The 21744-nt window shown below is 40.4% G+C and overlaps 1 protein-coding gene across 1 annotated transcript in view; it reads left to right on the forward strand.

Annotated features, from left to right (window-relative positions):
- The first annotated feature begins 4868 nt into the window (after positions 1-4868).
- Positions 4869-21744, forward strand: part of SSC4D (scavenger receptor cysteine rich family member with 4 domains) — a 210066-nt gene continuing 193190 nt past the window's right edge. Inside the window, exons 1-2 of the mRNA XM_053705411.1 lie at positions 4869-4917; positions 9754-10059. Coding sequence (XP_053561386.1) covers positions 4869-4917; positions 9754-10059 — 355 coding nt within the window. The remainder of the gene's footprint in view (positions 4918-9753; positions 10060-21744) is intronic.

Consider the following 21744-nt stretch of genomic DNA (forward strand, 5'->3'; position numbering starts at 1 on the left):
TCTTCAGGGGGGTAGTGTTAGGTTTATTTAAGGGGGGTTTGGGTTAGAGTAGGGGTATGTGGGTGGTGGGTTGTAATGTTAGGGAGTGGTATTGTGTGTTTTTTTACAGGCAAAAGAGCTGTTTTCTTTGGGGCATGCCCCGCAAAAAGCCCTTTTAAGGGCTGGTAAGGTAATAGAGCTGTTAACTATTTTAATTTAGATTAGGGTAGGGAATTTTTTTATTTTGGGGGGCTTTGTTATTTTATTAGGGGGCTTAGAGTAGGTGTAATTAGCTTAAAATTCTTTTAATCTTTTTTTATTTTATGTAATTTAGTGTTTTGTTCTTTTTGTAATTTAGTTTAGTTTATTTAATTGTAGGTACTTGTAGGTAATTGATTTAATTAATTTATTGATAGTGTAGTGTTAGGTTTAATTGTAATTTAGGTTAGGATTTATTTTACAGGTAATTTTGTAATTATTTTAACTAGGTAGCTATTAAATAGTAAATAACTATTTAATAGCTATTGTACCTAGTTAAAATAAATACAAAGTTTCCTGTAAAATAAATATAAATCCTAAAATAGCTACAATATAATTATTCGTTATATTGTAGCTATATTAGGGTTTAATTTAAGGTAAGTATTTAGCTTTAAATAAGAATACTTTATTCAATAAGAGTTAATTTATTTCGTTAGAATAAAATTATATTTAACTTAGGGGGGTGTTAGGGTTAGGGTTAGACTTAGCTTTAGGGGTTAATACATTTATTAGAGTAGCGGTGAGGTCCTGTCGGCAGATTAGGGGTTAATACTTGAAGTTAGGTGTCGGCGATGTTAGGGAGGGCAGATTAGGGGTTAATAATATTTATTATAGGGTTTGCAAGGCGGGAGTGCGGCGGTTTAGGGGTTAATATATTTATTATAGTGGCGGCGAGGTCCAGTTGGCAGATTAGGGGTTAATAAGTGTAGGTAAGATAGTGGCGACGTTGGGGGCAGCAGATTAGGGGTTAATAAATATAATATAGGGGTTGGCGATGTTAGGGACAGCAGATTAGGGGTACATAGGTATATATATTATCTCTGATGAAGCGCATGTGCTCATGCGCGAAACGCGTAAGATAGGAGCTTACCTGTGTCTGACGATAAGCCTGCTCCTAATAAAAACTTAATTACATCCACTTTGAAGACTCTGCATTCCTTTTTCCTCTTTCATATACATAGGTATAATGTAGGTTGCGGCGGTGTAAGGAGCGGCAGATTAGGGGTTAATAATATAATGCAGGTGTCAGCGATAGCGGGGGCGGCAGATTAGAGGTTAATAAGTGTAAGGTTAGGGGTGTTTAGACTCGGGGTACATGTTAGAGTGTTAGGTGCAGACGTAGGAAGTGTTTCCCCATAGGAAACAATGGGGCTGCGTTAGGAGCTGAACGCTGCTTTTTTGCAGGTGTTAGGTTTTTTTTCAGCCCAAACTGCCTCATTGTTTCCTATGGGGATATCGTGCACGAGCACGTTTTTCCAGCTAGCCGCTACCGTAAGCAACGCTGGTATTGAGAGTTGAAGTGGCGGTAAATATGCCTCTACGCTCCCTTTTTGGAGCCTAACGCAGACCTTCAGAGAACTCTCAATACCAGCGTTATTTAAAAGGTGCGGGGGAAAAAAAACACGCGTAGCTAACGCACCCCTTTGGCTGCAAAACTCTAAATCTATCCATAAGTTTGAAGGCGCGTGCTAAAAATTTTCCTGCTTTATTGTTTTCAAAATAAAAATTTTGCTTGGTTTTTAATGCTAATATGTTGGCTTCTTTTCTTAATTGGTCATGAACCGATTCCCTACCCTTCTCCAATTCAGCAAGGATGGGAGAATCCAGAGGGTTTAATTTGTGTGTATATTCCAGTTTGGACAATAATTCTGTTGATTGCTGGTATTGTAAACGTGCCTTCTTTCTTATATATGCCTGCCGTTTAATGAATTCACCTCTAATAAAGCACTTATGTGCTTCCCAAACCACAAAAGGTTCTGTTTCAGGGAGAGAATTAAACTGAAAGTAGTCTGGAAGAAGTTTTTCTATCTTAATCTTAAATTCAGGAGAATTCAATAAACTCTCCTCCAGCTTCCAGAGGAAAGTGCTTTTTGGTGCCGATGGCCAGCTGAGATGTGTGAGTACGGCAGAGTGGTCTGACCATACAGTGTGTGAAAACCTGGAAGACACAACATTAGTCAGGCCTTTTTGATTAGTTAATCAATAGTCAATCCTGCTACAAGAGCGATGTGGGGAAGAAAAAAAAGTATAGTTTTTTTGTGTAGGATGTTTAAACCTCCAGATGTTAAACAATGTCTGATCACGCATTAATTTCCATAACTGCTTAACTGTGCTCCTGGGCGTGGAGGGTTTGGGGTTAGTGGTATCTAAATTCGGTTGGATGGGTATATTGAAGTCCCCCCCTATGTAGAGTGTGCCTTTTGTGTGATCTAAAATGTGGGCAAAGTACTTTTTAAAAAAGGGAAGCTGTTTCATATTTGGGACATATAAATTGACCAAAGTTACCGGAGTGCCATACAGTAAACCAAACACACACAGAAATCTGCCTTCTGTATCCGTGTGCGTTTGGATGTGAGTAAAGGATATATGTCTACTGATGAGTTTGCTTATGATCAAATGAGCTGTGAAAATGTTGTGTGTAGTGATGTCCTAGATATTTAGGCTCTTTAGATTTTAAAAAGTTAGTCTCTTGTAGGAAAAGGATATCTCCCTTTTTCCTACGAAGATCTTGAAACGCTATGGAGCGTTTCTGTGGTGAGTTCAGACTTATCAAAGTAATAACTTTATTGTTAGATGCCATTTTTTGTTGTCAGTATCACATTGGAACACCCCCCCCCCACCTCCCCGAATGTTTTCTGTGTATAAGTAATATGCTCTGCGTATACCTCTGAACCTGTGTACCAAATACATAACAATAACAAAATAAACAATAAACAGGATTTAGATGCATAGTATAAATTATACCCTAGCAGTATGTATTGTAATAATCTTAGTGTCATAAGACGTTAAGTTATAAAGAGAAGGTGCTAATCAGCTCCATTACATGCTTTTATGTCTAGGTCTAACTGTTGCCTATTTGTCTCATACCTTACATTTAACAGAGAAAACCAATCATGTAACAAATAACCTGTACTGCATTCTATTTCTGACATGTTGCCAAACCAGCTAACAGTGCTAAATTCTGTCTAATCCCGAGACACCCAACAACAATATTGAAATAGCTCTGAAATCATTTTTCCTTCACAATATAATTGTCTATAACAGTATATTTCCCAGACACAGTTCCTTCTCGTCTCGCCATTACAGCTGTACTTGTCACTTATTATAGTAAATCTACATGACAATCTAATGGTCTAGGCTGCGTCTCTTAATGGAGAGTGAAGAATCTTAGCATGTCTCATACTTTAGCTTCAACAGATAAAACCAATCCTGTAAAAAGTAACCTGTGCTACATTCTATTTCTGACATAAGTTGCCAAATCAATTTACAGTGCTAAATTCTGTCTAACTCAAAAACACTCAACAATGACATAGAAATAACTCTGAAGATATTTTTCCTTCATAATATAATTATCTGTAACAGTACATTACCCAAACACAGTTCCTTCTCACCTGGCCATTACAGCTGTACTTGTCACTTATCATAGTGATTCTACATGGCAGTCCAAAGGTCTAGGCTGTGTCTCTTAATGGAGAGTGGGGAATCCTAGCATTTAATTGGCCTCTAGGTTTGGAAGCCACCCGTTGCCATCTTTTAGGGTCCTCCTGTGCTGTTTTCTTCTTAGGCGGTTCTTTAGGCTCTTCTGTATCCGGCATGTTCGGTGGCTCTATTTCCAGTGTTGCGCAAAAATCACTAATATCTGCTGTAGTTCTACAAGACAATTTCCTGTTGCCGTGCAAAACATAAAGATGAAAGGGAAATCCCCACCTATAGAGATTTTTTTTTGACGCAATAGGGATGTTAGGGGAGCCAATTCTCTTCAATTCTTTCAAGATTTGTCACAACGGACATTACAGAGAAGGAGTACTACACCCCTAAATTTCACTAGTTGGTTTTTACGTGAGAGGTTTAAAATTTCTTCTTTCTCCATAAACTCTTTAAACTTCATTATAATGTCCCTTGGGGGTGCTGTGTCAGGTGGCTTTGGCCTAAGTGCCCTATGGGCTCTATCCCATGGGATATCTGTAGTTGGCAAAGTGTTCCTGATGTGAGCAAAAAGAGATGGCAGATATATTGGTAGATCTTTGGGGAGCACGGTTTCTGGTATGCCTCGTATTCTGAGGTTCTTTCTGAGACTCCGGTTTTCAAGATCTTCGATTTTATCATAAAGTTCTGCCATCATGGTCGTATGGTGCATGGTAGAATCTTGGACAGTATTAATCTCATCTTGCAAATGAACTGTAAATTCCTCTAGTGCTTCCACCCTGTTGCCGATGGTGTGCAGGTCTTGTTTAATTTCTGCTATTTCCTCCCTTATACAGGAGCGTATAATGTCTGCAATGTCCTGTTTGGACGCTAATGTGGAAAGAAGTGTATTTGGCACAGGCGTACTCTCTTCCAAAGAGCCCATATTTTTTTGTTGCAAGGCAAATCTTTGGAGATTTGCCTGTCTCATCGCACATTCCCACTTTTGAGTTCGAAGGAGAGAAGAACTGTTCTACTAAATTATCTTTTTGACCAGTTGCTCTAGGCGGTTGGTTTAGTGGATTTCGGTAAACGTTTAGTATTCATATTACACCTTTGTCTGCCACACGTTTTTGCCCTTGTTTATGTTCACAGATCTCTTTATAGAGAGGGGTCAAGTCCTAAAGTCAATCACTATGTCATGCCAGTCTTGCTGCAGTTAATAAATGCTAAGCATCCCAAGTCATATAACAGGAAAGTCTGGTTATTTGAATAGTACGTTTAAGGTAGCGCTTTTGTGGGTTCTATGCCATCAAATATGTGCAGGCATATGATCACTACGCAACGCTATTAGTAACACTGTGTATCTGCGTTCATTCTCTCTAGGCCCCTGTTGCTTGTATGGGCTGCTCAGCACAGCGTCTATTTTTTCTGGTCTCTAGTTAATTAAAACTTTAGAATAGGCTACAGGGTTGTATTCCGTGCAAACATGGAAAAACTAATTTTTTTTTAAAACACTTTCGGCTAGATTTAGAGTTTTGTCGGTAACGACCCACGTAGCTAACGCTGGCTTTTTTCTGGCCGCACCTTTAAAATAACTCTGGTATTGAGAGTCCACAGAATGGCTGCGTTAGGCTCCAAAAAAGGAGCGTAGAGCATATTTAACGCAACTTCAACTCTCGATACCAGAGTTGCTTATGGACGCGGCCAGCCTCAAAAACGTGCTCGTGCACGATTCCCCCATAGGAAACAATGGGGCTGTTTGAGCTGAAAAACAACCTAACACCTGCAAAAAAGCCGCGTTCAGCTCCTAACGCAGCCCCATTGTTTCCTATGGGGAAACACTTCCTACGTCTGCACCTAACACTCTAACATGTACCCCGAGTCTAAACACCCCTAACCTTACACTTATTAACCCCTATTCTGCCGCCCCCGCTATCGCTGACACCTGTATATTATTTTTAACCCCTAATCTGCCGCTCCGTAAACCGCCGCTATTTACATTATCCCTATGTACCCCTAATCTGCTGCCCCTAACACCGCCGACCCCTATATTATATTTATTAACCCCTAATCTGCCCCCCACAATGTCGCCTCCACCTGCCTACACTTATAAACCCCTAATCTGCCGAGCGGACCGCACCGCTATTATTATAAAGTTATTAACCCCTAATCCGCCTCACTAACCCTATAATAAATAGTATTAACCCCTAATCTGCCCTCCCTAACATCGCCAACACCTAACTTCAATAATTAACCCCTAATCTGCCGACTGGAGCTCACCGCTATTCTAATAAATGTATTAACCCCTAAAGCTAAGTCTAACCCTAACACTAACACCCCCCAGCCAATCAGAATCAAGTTCAATCCGATTGGCTGATTGGATCAGCCAATCGGATTGAACTTGATTCTGATTGGCTGATTCCATCAGCCAATCAGAATATTCCTACCTTAATTCCGATTGGCTGATAGAATCCTATCAGCCAATCGGAATTCGAGGGACGCCATCTTGGATGACGTCATTTAAAGGAATGGTCATTCGTCGTTCAGTCGTCGGCCAGGATGGATGTTCCGCGTCGGAGGTCTTCAGGATGCTGCCGCTCTGCTCCGGATGGATGACGATAGAAGATTCCGCTTGGATGAAGACTTCAATCGGATGGAAAACCTCTTCTGCCCTGCTTGGATGAAGACTTCTACCGGATGGAGGACCTCTTCTTGCTCTGCTTGGATGAAGAATTTGGCTCGGCTGGGTGAAGACGACTCAAGGTAGGGAGATCTTCAGGGGCTTAGTGTTAGGTTTATTTAAGGGGGTTTGGGTTAGATTAGGGGTATGTGGGTGGTGGGTTGTAATGTTGGGGGGGGGGTATTGTATGTTTTTTTTTACAGGCAAAAGAGCTGAACTTCTTGGGGCATGCCCCGCAAAGGGCCCTGTTCAGGGCTAGTAAGGTAAAAGAGCTTTGAACTTTAGTAATTTAGAATAGGGTAGGGCATTTTTTTATTTTGGGGGGCTTTGTTATTTTATTAGGGGGCTTAGAGTAGGTGTAATTAGTTTAAAATTGTTGTAATATATTTCTAATGTTTGTAAATATTTTTTTATTTTTTGTAACTTAGTTCTTTTTTATTTTTTGTACTTTAGTTAGTTTATTTCATTGTATTTATTTGTAGGAATTGTATTTAATTTATGTATTGATAGTGTAGTGTTAGGTTTAATTGTAGATAATTATAGGTATTTTATTTTATTTATTTATTGATAGTGTAGTGTTAGGTTTAATTGTAACTTAGGTTAGGATTTATTTTACAGGTAAATTTGTAATTATTTTAACTATTTTAGCTATTAAATAGTTCTTAACTATTTAATAGCTATTGTACCTGGTTAAAATAAATACAAAGTTACCTGTAAAATAAATATTAATCCTAAAATAGCTATAATATCATTATAATTTATATTGTAGCTATATTAGGATTTATTTTACAGGTAAGTATTTAGCTTTAAATAGGAATAATTTATTTAAGAAGAGTTAATTAATTTCGTTAGATTAAAATTATATTTAACTTAGGGGGGTGTTAGTGTTAGGGTTAGACTTAGCTTTAGGGGTTAATACATTTATTAGAATAGCGGTGAGCTCCAGTCGGCAGATTAGGGGTTAATAATTGAAGTTAGGTGTTGGCGATGTTAGGGAGGGCAGATTAGGGGTTAATACTATTTATTATAGGGTTAGTGAGGCGGATTAGGGGTTAATAACTTTATTATAGTAGCGGTGCGGTCCGCTCGGCAGATTAGGGGTTAATAAGTGTAGGCAGGTGGAGGCGACGTTGAGGGGGGCAGATTAGGGGTTAATAAATATAATATAGGGGTCGGCGGTGTTAGGGGCAGCAGATTAGGGGTACATAGCTATAATGTAGGTGGCGGCTCTTTGCGGTCGGCAGATTAGGGGTTAATTATTCGCTGGCTGCGACGTTGTGGGGGGCAGGTTAGGGGTTAATAAATATAGGGGTCGGCGGTGTTAGGGCAGCAGATTAGGGGTACATAAGTATAACGTAGGTGGCGGTCGGCAGATTAGGGGTTAAAAAAATTTAATCGAGTGTCGGCGATGTGGGGGGGCCTCGGTTTAGGGGTACATAGGTAGTTTATGGGTGTTAGTGTACTTTAGAGCACAGTAGTTAAGAGCTTTATAAACCGGCGTTAGCCCAGAAAGCTCTTAACTACTGACTTTTTTCTGCGGCTGGAGTTTTGTCGTCAGATTTCTAACGCTCACTTCAGACACGACTCTAAATACCGGAGTTAGGAAGATCCCATTGAAAAGATAGGATACGCAATTGACGTAAGGGGATCTGCGGTATGGAAAAGTCACGGCTGAAAAGTGAGCGTTAGACCCTTTTTTGACTGACTCCAAATACCGGTGGTAGCCTAAAACCAGCGTTAGGAGCCTCTAACGCTGGTTTTCACGGCTACCGCCAAACTCCAAATCTAGGCCTTTGTGTCCTTATCTGCTTTTGTAATGTCAGCAGAGGTGCTTATACAGCACTTCATTTTATACATAATTAGTAACCTGTTGTTGGCTCAGCTGCGTGCATGTCTAATGTGCTATATATTGTGTTGCTCTTCCGGAGCTTTTATTGCAGTTTTCTAGCCAAGGCTATGTATAAATTTATATTACCTCTTCTGATAGGATGTGATATTGCTTGCCTTCATCCGATTGTCCCAGCTTTCTGATGCGCTACACAGCATTATGAATTTCAATGTGCGTCATGCACTCTGAGGCCGATGTCTGACAATCAATCCTGTCATACATTCTAAGCACAGACCTCCGTGGCTGTGATCTTTCGATGCCTCCTTTCTATGTCACTTTTTGTCTCCTGGTTAGTGGCTGTTTCCGCACATGTAGAGACGTTTTAAGGCAGTGTGTTTAGAGCTGGTATCCAGAGCTCCGGAGTTATGCAGCCATCTTAGCTGCGACCAGCTCCCCCCCCCCTTATAACATGTTTTTTATTAGCTTTTCCCAGCATGAGACTTCTAGTTCATGTGGGCCATATAGATAACATTGTGCTCACGCCCGTGGGTTGTGGATGAAACTGCACTAATTGGCTAAAATGCAAGTTAATAGATAATAAATAGCCATGTGATCAGGGGGCTGTCAAAAGAGGATTAGATACAAGGTAATCACAGAGGTTAAAAGTATATTAATATAACCATGTTGGCTGTGCAAAACTGGGGAATGGCTAATAAAGGGATTATCTATCTTTTTAAGCAATACATTTTTTGACTGTCCCTTTAAGAAGTCTACACTTCATGTTAATCTCTATTGTTTAGTTGTATGTATGCTATATTGTGATGTGACTCATCCTGGATTAGAATTGTGTTATCTGATGACTTTATCCCAATACCTTGTTTGTGCATAGGAACGCATATTGATTTTGTTTCTTTGGATGCTAAATCATTCTCTTCAACATATTTTGAAAACATTGGTACATTCTGATATGATACATTAGGCATATATTTAGATATTTTTTTTTTTCTAATTCCTGAATCTAAAGTATCTTTCGGTCCACATCCATATTCCTCTTCCTTTTCCAACTCTTCAAGTACATTCAGATCATGTGGATCATTGGTCATTAAACAACTTGATTTCGTTGTATTGCTCATAGATTTTTGTAACATTATTTATGGAGCAACATGTATATCATTTTAAATTTGACAAGTCCTGCTTTGGGGCAAACCCTTAAATTATTTTACAATAAACTCAATTTAGCAATAATAAAGTGATATTATGTTAGATTTATTTTTTAATTTTTGCAATATTCAAAACTGAATCTTTTTCTTCTGGTTCATTTGTCTTGTTCTTACTTGAGATCCAAAGACCAGTTGCAATAATTTTCCTCTATAAATCTATAGAAGTCTGTGTACTGTTATTTGTAAATCTTGAATCCATATTAAGTCTTGAGTGTTTTCCTTTCTATAATAACTTATGCCATTATTTCTAATGATAAATATATTTGCAAGTTCCATTACTTATCACTGTATCATAATTTGATTTTATACAAACTTTTTTTAATCTTTTTTAAAATGTGATGAACTGTCCACTGTGTTAATAATTGTGCTCTTATTTTCAGAGATTCGGCTTGTGAATGGGGAGAATCGTTGTCAAGGACGAGTAGAAGTTCTTTACAATGGAACCTGGGGGACAGTATGTGATGATGACTGGGACATTGTTGATGCCAATGTGGTGTGCCGCCAGTTGGGCTGTGGTCATGCACTTGCTGTGCCTAGCAGACTGTCATTTGGCCAGGGCACTGGACCTATACTGCTAGACAATGTGGACTGTGGAGGGAGAGAAACAGCTCTAAGCCAGTGTAGAAGCCTTGGATGGGGGATACATAACTGCTACCATTACGAAGATGTTGCTGTCACCTGTAACGGTAAAAAGGTTTGCTTCCAATCTATCATAGACAATAAAAGTAGGGCAATGAGAATGATTAATTAATTAGGATAACTTTGAGTAAAATAACTAATTGTGAAGCACGTTTACATTACCAGTTTGTCATAGATCTCTGAAGCAGACACAGTGCCATACACAATTTTCCACCTTTTGTTTTTTTTATCCACATTATCTCATCTTGATTCTGTGATATGTGTGATCTTTACAAGGCAGATTTTAAAACCTGCTGCCAAACCACACATTGTTCACTGGCATTGTACCTCTTGCTCCTGCTGTTTAAAAGCTGTCTGAACTCCACAAGGAATTATTTTACTCACACAAGATGGCTTTTTTTTGTTATTTTTTTCTCACTATCCTGTGTAACTGTTTTTATTAAATGACATCTTAACAAGGGTAGACTAATGTTTCATCACAATAACAATATAGGTAAACAATACAGATAGCGTGCTAATAGCAAAATCAATGTTAAGTCACTCCTCCACCAACAAATAAACAGGTAGATACAACTATGAAAGAATAAGGATATTAACTGCCATAAAACGTTCTAAATATAAGGTCTGCAAACATTTGACTAGTAATTTACATATATATTACTTTGAAGTTTTTGAAAATATTAAACAGTTAATCATTATATATATTTATGCATTTTCTAAATGCTGAGTGCAATATTTCACAATGAAGTTAACAGAGAGATGCAACTGGACAATAATGCCTGATTGGTCATTGGCTAATAAGCAAATCACGCATTGTTTTATTCATAGACAGAATATAAACATTTTTTTCTCAGTACAGGAACAGCTATAAAAAAAAATTGTGATAGATTTTAAAATGTCCTTTTTTAAATGCAAAACCAAAACATGACTTTTGTACGTCTATTCTTTTCTCTATAACACTTGTCTATGGATCAGGTTCTAAAGTTAGTCTCTGATAAATTTCAGCTGGGTATGAGGCATCAGGTAATTTTTATGTCCACTTGAGAGAGTGTTACATAGCATTTGATTAGTGGCATTGGAGCCTGCTCAGGGCTAGATTACAAGTGGTGCGCTAACTATTGTCTGCAAGCAAAAAGAGGTTTATTGCAGCTCTTTGCGCACATCGGAACGTGTTTGCTTGAGCACAATTGAATTTTACGTGCGGCAGGATATTCTGACCTCAGAGCTCTGGTTAACTGTTATGCGACACAAAAAAGTTACACAAAATACATCAAAATTACATTTAAAAGTACAGTTACAATGATAAAAAATTATTAATTAAACAACTTTAGTATTGCATAAAAAAGTTATAAGGGCTCAAAGATATGAGGTTAGAAGAAGAAAAAAAAAAGGACTGCAAAGGGCTTTAACATAAAGATACATACATGAACATTTCTAAATATTTATGTGTATGTGTATATATATATATGTATGTATGTGTGTGTGTACAGTATTTATGTATTTATATGATGTTTATATATGTATTTACAGACATACTGTATAAAGTCAAGTAAACACATAAATATATAAGAATGTATGAATATATAGACATTTATATAGGTGCATTGGAGCCCTTGCAGTTAAGTAGCTGAAAACATGTAAAAGTACATTAATGCAATATTCATTTTTAATTATTTAACTGTGTATGCACTGTAAATATTTCCCATTCCAATGGTCTTCACATAGGGGGGTATGTTCTAGGTATTTTTAAATAGATATTCCTATATATCTGTATATATCTATACCTATATATATATATATATATATATATATATATATATATATTTATTACCAAAATACCATCAGATATACAGTCATGGTCAAAAATATTGGCATCCCTGCATTTCTGTCAGATAATGCCCAGAAAGTTGTTGCAATTACAAATGTTTAGGCATTCTTACGTTTACTTTTTTTTTTTTTTTTTTCATTTCTTTTTCTGAAAACAGTAGAATGATGGGATTTACTAAAAAAAATGTAATTGTGTTTTGTCTGTGCACAGCACATTCTCCCAAAAGGATTTTGGCTTCCTCAGGTAAGTTTTGGCAAACTTCAATTTGGTGTTTTTATGTTTCTGTGTCAGCAGTGGGGTCCTTCTGGGTCTCCTACCATAGCGCCCCTTTTCATTCAGATGGCGACGTATTGTGCAAGCTGACACGTTTGTACCTTGTGCTTGAAGGTCAGCTTAAATTTGTCTGGAAGTTGATTGAGGTTCTTTATCTACCATTCAAACAATCCTTTGTTGCAATCTTTGATTAATTTTTCTCTTTCGTTCACATCCAGGGAGATTGGCTACAGTGCCATGGGCTGTCAACTTCTTGACAATGTTGTGCACAGTGGACACAGGAACATTAAGATCTCTGGAGAAGGACTTGTAACCTTGAGATTGTCCATACTTTTCCACATTTTTTGTTCTCAAATCCCCAGACAATTGTTTGCTGCACTTTCTCTTCTCCATGCTCAGTGTTGCACACAGAGACAGACAACAGAAAGGTTGAGTCAATTCTTCACCATTTAAACTAGTTGCTGGTCTGATTTTTATATTGTTAGCACTTGTTAATTGATACAGGTGAGTTTAATTACAAATTACAGGAGCATCACAAACGTGGAATGCAATTATTTCTTACAATTTTGAGAAGGTGCCAAGAATTTGGTCCAGTCCATTTTTTTATGTTTTGCATGGAATGTGTCAGATTTGGCTTGTTTTTCTCCACTTTTTTGTGCCATACCAATACAAACAAAATAAATAAACATCAGAATTCCTAAACATTTGTAATTGCAACAATTTTCTGGGCATTATCTGACAGAAATGCCAATATTTTTGGCCATGACTGTATGTATGGAAATATGTATTTATGAATAAATAGAACATATTCTTGTATATGAAGACCATTGGAACTTGAAATATTAATATTTTCCTCTCGGGTTAGCGCACGAGTAAGGGGGTCAATTTTTTTCCACTTTTCAGCTCCATTGAAGGCTATGGGGGAATACGTTAATGTAGCTGTGATATTTGGCTTTTTGTACGCTTCGGATTAGCGCATGAGTGAAAACCGTTTACTTTCAACTTCTAATATGCACAAACCGACGCATGCAAAAAAGTCTAGCAGGGGTTAACATGCAAGTTGGAGCACAAACTACCGGTCCACTCGTAATCTAAGTATGGTAGCCACCCATCCTGGGGAAGCTCCGGAAATCAGGAAGTATGTCCTGTGTCCTAGGTTATCCTCAGTGCCCTAGACTCTTCCCTTTCTTTTTCTTTTCATACATAGCTTCTCTGAGTTTCAAGACCCTGGTCACTGTGCCTGTAAGGGTGGGCGGGTCCAGAAGATACAGAATACACTGCAGAAGCATTGTGAAAATGGCACTGAGGGCAGCAGCCAGCAGAGAAAAATATTCATGCTCATCAACCAGGCATTACTTGTGACACTAGCCTCACTTAACGGGTTTACTTGAAATTTTTTTTTTTTTTTTAAAAGATAGTGCAATGCTCGTGGGATATTCCTCTATCAGACCAAACTTGGCCAGTAGTCTTCTGATCCTGGCATAAAGTGGAATGATAGGAAATATCCTAGAGCAAAGAGAGTTTGTAAAATGAGGTAAGCAGTACTCACAGTAGACAGGGTAGTCCTTAGCGGTAACAGGAAGGCAATCCAGCAGTATAGCAGTTTAGGGGTAAAACCAATAGAAGGACCAGGGACAGGCAGGAGTCAGCATAAAAGGAAATCCAGGAGTACAACAGTTCAGGGGTAAACCACTAGGATGGTCAGATAGGCAGAGTTCAGCAACAGTATAGCAATCCAGTAGTTCAGGGGTTAAGCAGGCAGAGTGGTCAGACAGGCAGAGTTCAGCAACAGTATAACAGTTCAGCATAAAGTATAATAACACCCAGGAGCACACTAAGTAACACCTATAGCTTCAGAGGGGAAGAGATGTGCAGAGATGATGTCACCGCCACCCGCACACAGGAGCCGACTCTTCCCTGGCAGCAGCCAGATCAGCAAACACTGTGTCCTTGGCAACAGCCAGAGTGGCGGGACATAGCCATCATTTCAAGGGTTCCCTCCGGGAACCAGGGTAAGCTTCAAAGGATGAGCAGCATGGAATATGGAAACCAAAGATGGAACATGCACATCATGGGCAGGAACCCAGGAACAATCTGCCACAGAGTAATCCTTCCAATTTACAATATACTGTAGTTGTCTGTGCCTGTATCTGGAGTCCAGGATCTTAGCAACCTCATATTCAGGGTGACCATGGACCAGGAGTGGAGGAGGAGCTCGGAGCCGAGTATATCTATTCTTGATGTAGGGCTTGAGTAGTGAGATGTGGAAGACTGGGTGTATGCACAGGGTTCTGGGCATGGCCACTTTGTAGGCAATAGGAGACAGTATTTTCAGGACTTTGTAAGGACCAATAAACCTAGGCCCTAATTTGTGACTGAGTTGACGTAGACGAAGTAGAGACCCAAACACGTTCACCTACCGAAAAGGCATGTACAGAAGCTCTATGATGATCGGCAAACCTCTTGTATCTAGAGACAGCTGAACGTAACTCAGAGCGAATACGTTGCCAATGAGTGGTGAAATTAGTAACGTGTTAGTCTGCAGCAGGAACCCCTGTGGACTGAGCAGAAAGAAGAAAGACACAAGGTTGGTAACCTGCTGCGACTTGAAATGGAGAACATCATAGAGAAGAGTGCCAATGAGTGTTCCTTGCCAGCTCAGCTAGGGGTAACAACTCAAACCAGTTGGTATGGAGAGAATTAACAAAGGCTCTGAGATAGGCTTCGAGATCTTGATTCACTCTCTCAGTCCGCCCATTAGTCTGAGGATGGTAGCCAGAGGACAAGGAAACAGTGGTTCCAATCAACTTGCAAAAGGCTCTTCAAAAAGTAGAAATTAATTGTGGACCTCTGTTGGAAACAATATTCATGGGAATGCCATGAAGTCATACGACATGCAAAAGAAAAAGACGATAATGCTTGGCAAGATGGCAGTTTCTTTAAGGGTACAAAATGAGCCAGTCTGGAAAATCGATCCACCACAACCCAGATAACCGTATGATGGTCAGAAGGAGGGAGGTCCACGATGAAGTCCATTGTTATGTGTGTCCAAGGCTGTTTGGGAATGGACAACATTTGGAGTAAGCCAGAAGGTAAGGATTGGGGAATCTCATTGGCAGCAAAAGTCGTGCAGGCTTTCACATAATCCTGAGCATCAGACTTCATGGTAGGCCACCATACATGTTGGGAAAGAAGTTTAAAAGTCCTTGTCAAACCAGGATGTCCTGAAAGTTTACTATCATGAGCCCAGGATAGCCCAGGGGTGCGTAGGTTCACAGGTACAAAGAAGATATCGGGAGCCACAGGGGCTTCTGGAGGCTTTCTAGACTGGGCATGTTGCAGTCTTTGAAGAAGAGAGGTGCTCAGTTGAGCAACCTCACAGGAGGGTGGGTATGATGTGTTCAATAGGAGCTTCAGAGGAATCATTAGACTGAGGAAACTGACGGGAAAGGGTGTCAGCCTTCTTGTTTTTGGTCCCAGGAAGATAAGAGACCACAAAGTTAAAATGGGAAAAGAACAAGGCCCACCTGGCCTGTCGAGGATTGAGTCGATGAGCCATCTCTAGCTACGTCAAAATCTTATGGTAAGTGAGAATCTGAATAGGATTAGCGGTACCCTCTAGTCAATGATGCCATTCAGTCAGGGCTATCTTAATGGCTAAGAGTTCACGATTACCCATGTCGTAATTCCTCTCTGCAGGAGTAAAGTGTTTAGAGAAAACGGCTACAGGGTGCAACTTGGAGGTTGAAGGATCCCTTTGGGTTAGAACTGCTCCAGCTCCTATTTCGAGGGCATCAACCTCTAAAGTGAACTGCAGATCAGGATCAGGATGGCATGCAAAGGAGCAGAACAAAGGGCCTTTTTCAGACGAGAAAAGGCATCTACAGCTTCAGGAGGCTAATTTTTACAGTCTTTGTTCCGTTTTGTCAACTCACTGAGTGGAGCGACTATTTGGAAAAAGTTCTTTATAAACTTGCGGTAATAATTGGAGAACCCCAATAATCTCTGTAGTTCCTTTAATGAAGTGGGTTGAGGTAATTCCAAAACATTTGTGAGCTTAGAAGGATCCATGGCAAAACTCTCATTTGAGATGACATAGCCAATGAACTGGATCTGAACTTGATCAAACTCACATTTTTCCAGTTTGGCTACCAGTGAATTGTCTCTAAGATATAGAAGTACCTGTCTCATGTGCTCATGATGCTTCTCAAGGGTGGAGGAGAAAATAAGGATATCATCCAAGTAGATGATAACAGTGCGATTGAGGAGGTCACGGAAGACATTGTTTGCAAATGCCTTGAAGACTGCAGGGGCATTACAAAACTCAAAAACGTAATGCCCTGATCTTGTGGTAAAGGCAGTCTTCCATTCATGCCCTGGGAATATACGAATAAGATTGCACGCCCAACGTAGATCCAACTTAGTGAAGTAGCGAGCATCTTGGAGCGAATCATAAAGTTTAGTGATTAAGGGAATAGGATAGCGATTCTTGATGGTGATGTTGTTTAGTAGTCAATACAAGGTTTGAGCCCACCATCCTTCTTACTGACAAAAAAGAAGCCAGCCCCAGTAGGAGAAGAGGAAGGGCGAATAAAACCTTTGGATAGGTTCTATTGAATATAGTCCTCCATGGCCTTGGTTTCAGCTATGGAGAGTGAATAAGTTCTCACTTTAGGAAGTGGGGCTCCAGGAAAGAGATCAATTTTGCAGTCATAAGGACGGTGGGGTGGCCGCACATCAGCTGCTTTCTTTCCAAACACATCTGTAAAATCTGCATTTATTGAGGAAAGGCTGGAAGGAGTCTGTAGACTGGCTATGTGGATCTGGTGCAGATGAGTAACCTTAGCCAGGCAGGAGCAGAAGCAGGATGTAATGCAGGAGGCCAACTGACCCTCAGTCCAGTCAAATTGTGGATTGTGTATACGAAGCCAAGGAAGACCAAGGATGACAGGCTGTGCTGGGGAATGAATTACATCAAACTGCAACTGTTCGGTATGAAGGACTCCCACAGTCAGGGTTAGGGGAGCTGATTCAAAATGGATTAACCCTGAACCAAGGGGAGTGCCATCTAGAGTAGTTATTTTGAGACAATGTTTTTCTGCAGAAGAGGCAACCCTGCCTGAATCATAAAACTGTGATCCAGAAAATTTCCAGCTGCCCCTGAATCAATGAAGGCTTGAGTGTGGACAGAATTCTGAAGGAAGATAAGGGTAACAGGTACAAGGATCCAAAAGGAGTGAGGGAATTTAGTAGTGACCATGCTTAAAGGTACCCCAGTATTATGCTCTAAGCATTGGCTTTTGCCGGCCAAATATCACAATTCTTTAGTTGATGGGAGTTAGAACCACAATAAAAACATAGTCTCAACCTCCTTCTTAAGTGTCTTTCAGACTCTGTGGGTTTGAAGGAGGAGAGATCCATGGGTTCCTCTACTGAGGTAACTGGAGGTGCTGAAGGGGTAGAGGATAGTATAGAGACCAAACGAGTAGGAGGACGAGAGGGAAGGATTCTACGAGTTCTGTCTTTCTCAGCTTGTCTCTCCTGAAAGCAGGAATCCAGACTGATACAAAATGTTATGAATTTATCCAGGGAAGAAGGAACATCACAATAAATAAGCTCATCCTTGATGTGCTCATGCAAGCCTCTCCTAAAAGCCGCCTTGAGGGCACTGCTGTCCCAACTGGTCTCAAGTGCCAATGTGCAAAACTCGATGGCGTACTGTACCACGGTTTTATTGCTCTGGTGGAGATCCAAGAGAGATTACTCTGCTGCAGAAGCGAGGTCAGGAGTCCAGAATACAGAGGATAATGCACAAATGAAGGCATAAGCATCATTCAGGAGTTGAGCGCTCTGTTCCAAAAGGGGAGAGACCCAGGCTAGGGCCTTGTCTTTCAACAAAGAAATTATAAAAGTGACCTTTGACTGATGAGACTGGAAGGTATGAGGATCATTCTGAAAGTGCAGCCTGTACTTGTTGAGGAAACCCCTACAGTGGGTAGTGCCATCATACTTGTCAGGCAAGGTTATCTGGGGTATACTTCCAAGAGCTGGGGAAGGAGGTGCAGCACTAGTAGCAGGAACTGGCTGAGTAACAACAGGAGCAGCGTTCTTCTCTGCAACCAGTGAGGAGAGCATAGCGGAAATTTCTGCTAGTTTGGTATCCACATTCTGCATGTGTATGGCAAGGGTTCCCAGCATCTGTCCCTGAAGGGAGACTGCTCTTACTACCTCATTTGGGTCAATGGTCCAAGTATAATGTAATGCTTGTGGGATATTCCTCTATCAGACCAAACTTGACCAGTTGTCTTCTTTTCTCAGCGTCAAGTGGAATGATAGGAAATATCCCAGAGAAGAGAGAGTTTGTAAAATGAGGTAAGCAGTACTCACAGTAGGCAGGGTAGTCCTTAGGGGTAACAAAAAGGCAATCCAGCAGTATAGCAGTTCAGGGGTAAACCAAAAGAAGAACCAGGGACAGGCAGGAGTCAGCAACAAAAGGAAATCCAGGAGCACAACAGTTCAGTGGTAATCCACTAGGATGGTCAGACAGGCAGAGTTCAGCAACAGTATAGCAATCCAGTAGTTCAGGGGTTAAACAGGCAGAGTGGTCAGATAGGCACAGTTCAGCAACAGCATAGCAATCCAGTAGTTCAGGAGTTAAGCAGACAGAGTGGTCAGACAGGCAGAGTTCAGCAACAGTATAGCTATCCAGTAGTTCAGGGGTTAAGCAGGCAGAGTGGTCAGACAGACAGAGTTCAGCAACAGTATAGCAATCCAGTAGTTCAGGGGTTAAGCAGGCAGAGTGGTCAGACAGGCAAAGTTCAGCTTTATACTTGAAAGTATTTCAAAGATTTTTTATCATAAAGTAGAATTTTATAGAACCCCGCTCCTGGCTCTACTGAGCAGGTTGTTTTTTTTCAGAAGCGCATCGCATCACACTGTCTAGTCACAGCCGGCCCAATCGCACCGTTAAACTCAATGTAGCTCGCTCCTGCTCTGTTCTGGTAGCGGGAGCTAGCTACATTGAGTTTAATGGCTTGATTGGGCCGGCTGTGACAAGACAGCGTGCCACGATGCACTTCTGAAAATAACAGAACTGCTCAGTAGAGCCAGGAGTGGCTGTAAAATTCTACTTTATGATAAAAAACCTTTGAAATACTTTCAAGTATAAAATTGGCGCTAAAATAATGGTATATAATTCTGCACTAGCAAGTGCCGTGTCCCTGGCAACAGCCAGAGCGGTGTGACAGATAGTCCCTTTATTACCCATTCCCCAGTTTTGAATAACTAACACTGCTATATTAATACACTTTTTTACCTCTATGATTACCTTGTATCTAAGACTCTTCAGACTGCTCCCCTTATCTCAGTTCTTTTGTCAGACTTGCATTTTAGCCAATCAGTGCTGACAGATAAATAACTCCAGAGAACAATGTTATCTATATGGCACACTGTTAAAATTCTTACCTCTAGTGCGTTAGAGAGCTATACTAATCCTGACCCTTCTTCTTAGATTTTTGGGCCATGATAATTAGTGATGTTGCGAATAGTTCGCCGGCGAATAGTTCCCGGCGAACATAACATGTTGGCGTTCGCCACGGTGGACGAACATATGCGATGTTCGATCCGCCCCCTATTCGTCATCATTGAGTAAACTTTGACCCTGTACCTCACAGTCAGCAGGCACATTCCAGCCAATCAGCAGCAGACCCTCCCTCCCAGACCCTCCCACCTCCTGGACAGCATCCATTTTAGATTCATTCGGAAGCTGCATTCTTAGTGAGAGGAGGGACAGTGTAGCTGCTGCTGATTTAATAGGGAAATCGATAGCTAGGCTAGTGTATTCAGTGTCCACTACAGTCCTGAAGGACTCATCTGATCTCTGCTGTAAGGACAGCACCCCAAAAAGCCCTTTTTAGGGCTAGAACATCAGTCTGCTTTTTTTTTTTTTTCCTGTGTAATCTAATTGCAGTTGCCTGCCTGCCAGCGTGTGTGTCAGGCTCACAGCGTATACTGTGCCCACTTGCCCAGTGCCACCACTCATATCTGGTGTAACAGTAGTGTACATTTAACACTTTTTTGACTGTGAAATAATAGCAGACAGCTGCCAGTACCCAAGATGGCCACCAATAAGGCAGATGGGGAGGGATAGAGAGCTGTTTTGGGGGGTATCATGGAGGTTGGGGGGATGCTACACCACAGCATATGTAAATATGCTAAAAAAATTTAAAAAAATTAAAAACCTTTTATTTTAGTACTGGCAGACTTTCTGCCAGTACTTAAGATGGAGGGGACAATTGTGGGGTGGGGGAGGGAAGGGAGCTGTTTGGGAGGGATCAGGGGGTCTGATTTTTCAGGTGGGAGGCTGATCTCTACACTAAAGCTAAAAGTAACCCTGCAAGCTCCCTACAAACTACCTAATTAACCCCTTCACTGCTAGCCATAATACATGTGTGATGCGCAGCAGCATTTAGCGGCCTTCTAATTACCCGAAAGCAACGCCAAAGCCATATAAGTCTGCTATTTCTGAACAAAGGGGATCCCAGAGAAGCATTTACAACCATTTGTGCCATAATTGAACAAGCTGTTTGTAAATAATTTCAGTGAGAAACCTAAAATTGCGAAAAAAATTGTTTTTTTTAAATGTGATCGCATTTGGCGGTGAAATGGTGGCATTGAATATACCAAAATGGGCCTAGATCAATACTTTGGGTTGTCTACTACACTACACTTAAGCTAAAATTAACTCTACAAGCTCCCTACATGCTCCCTAATTAACCCCTTCACTTCTGGGCATAAAATACGTGTGGTGCGCAGTGGCATTTAGCAGCCTTCTAATTACCAAAAAGCAATGCCAAAGCCATATAAGTCTGCTATTTCTGAACAAAGGGGATCCCAGAGAAGCATTTACAACCATTTAAGCCATAATTGCATAAGTTGTTTGTAAATAATTTCTGTGAGAAACCTAAAGTTTGTGAAAAAGTGTACAATTCTTTTTTATTTGATCGCATTTGGTGGTGAAATGGTGTCATGAAATACACCAAAATGGGCCTAGATCAATACTTTGGGATGTCTTCGAAAAAAAAATATATACATGTCAAGGGATATTCAGGGATTCCTGACAGATATCAGGGTTCCAATGTAACTAGCACTCATTTTGAAAAAAAGTGGTTTTGAAATAGCAAAATGCTTCTTGTATTTATTTCCCTATAACTTGCAAAAAAAGCAAAGAACATGTTAACATTGGGTATTTCTAAACTCAGGACAAAATTTAGAAACTATTTAGCATGGTTGTTTTTTGGTGGTTGTAGATGTGTAACAGATTTTGGGGGTCAAAGTTAGAAAAAGTGTTTTTTTTTTCCATTTTTTCCTCATATTTTATAATGTTAGTTGATTTAGACCCTTTATGGATTAAAAGCAGACTCTGCATCAACTATGTAATTTTCCATGGGAGTTTTGCCATGGATCCCCCTCCGGCATGCCACAGTCCAGGTGTTAGTCCCCTTGAAACAACTTTTCCATCACTATTGTGGCCAGAAAGAGTCCCTGTGGGTTTTAAAATTTGCCTGCCTATTGAAGTCTATGGCGGTTCGCCCGGTTCGCCCGTTCGCGAACATTTGCGGAAGTTTGCGTT

This window comes from Bombina bombina, chromosome 3, assembly GCF_027579735.1.
Source record: "Bombina bombina isolate aBomBom1 chromosome 3, aBomBom1.pri, whole genome shotgun sequence".
Lineage (NCBI taxonomy): Eukaryota > Metazoa > Chordata > Amphibia > Anura > Bombinatoridae > Bombina > Bombina bombina.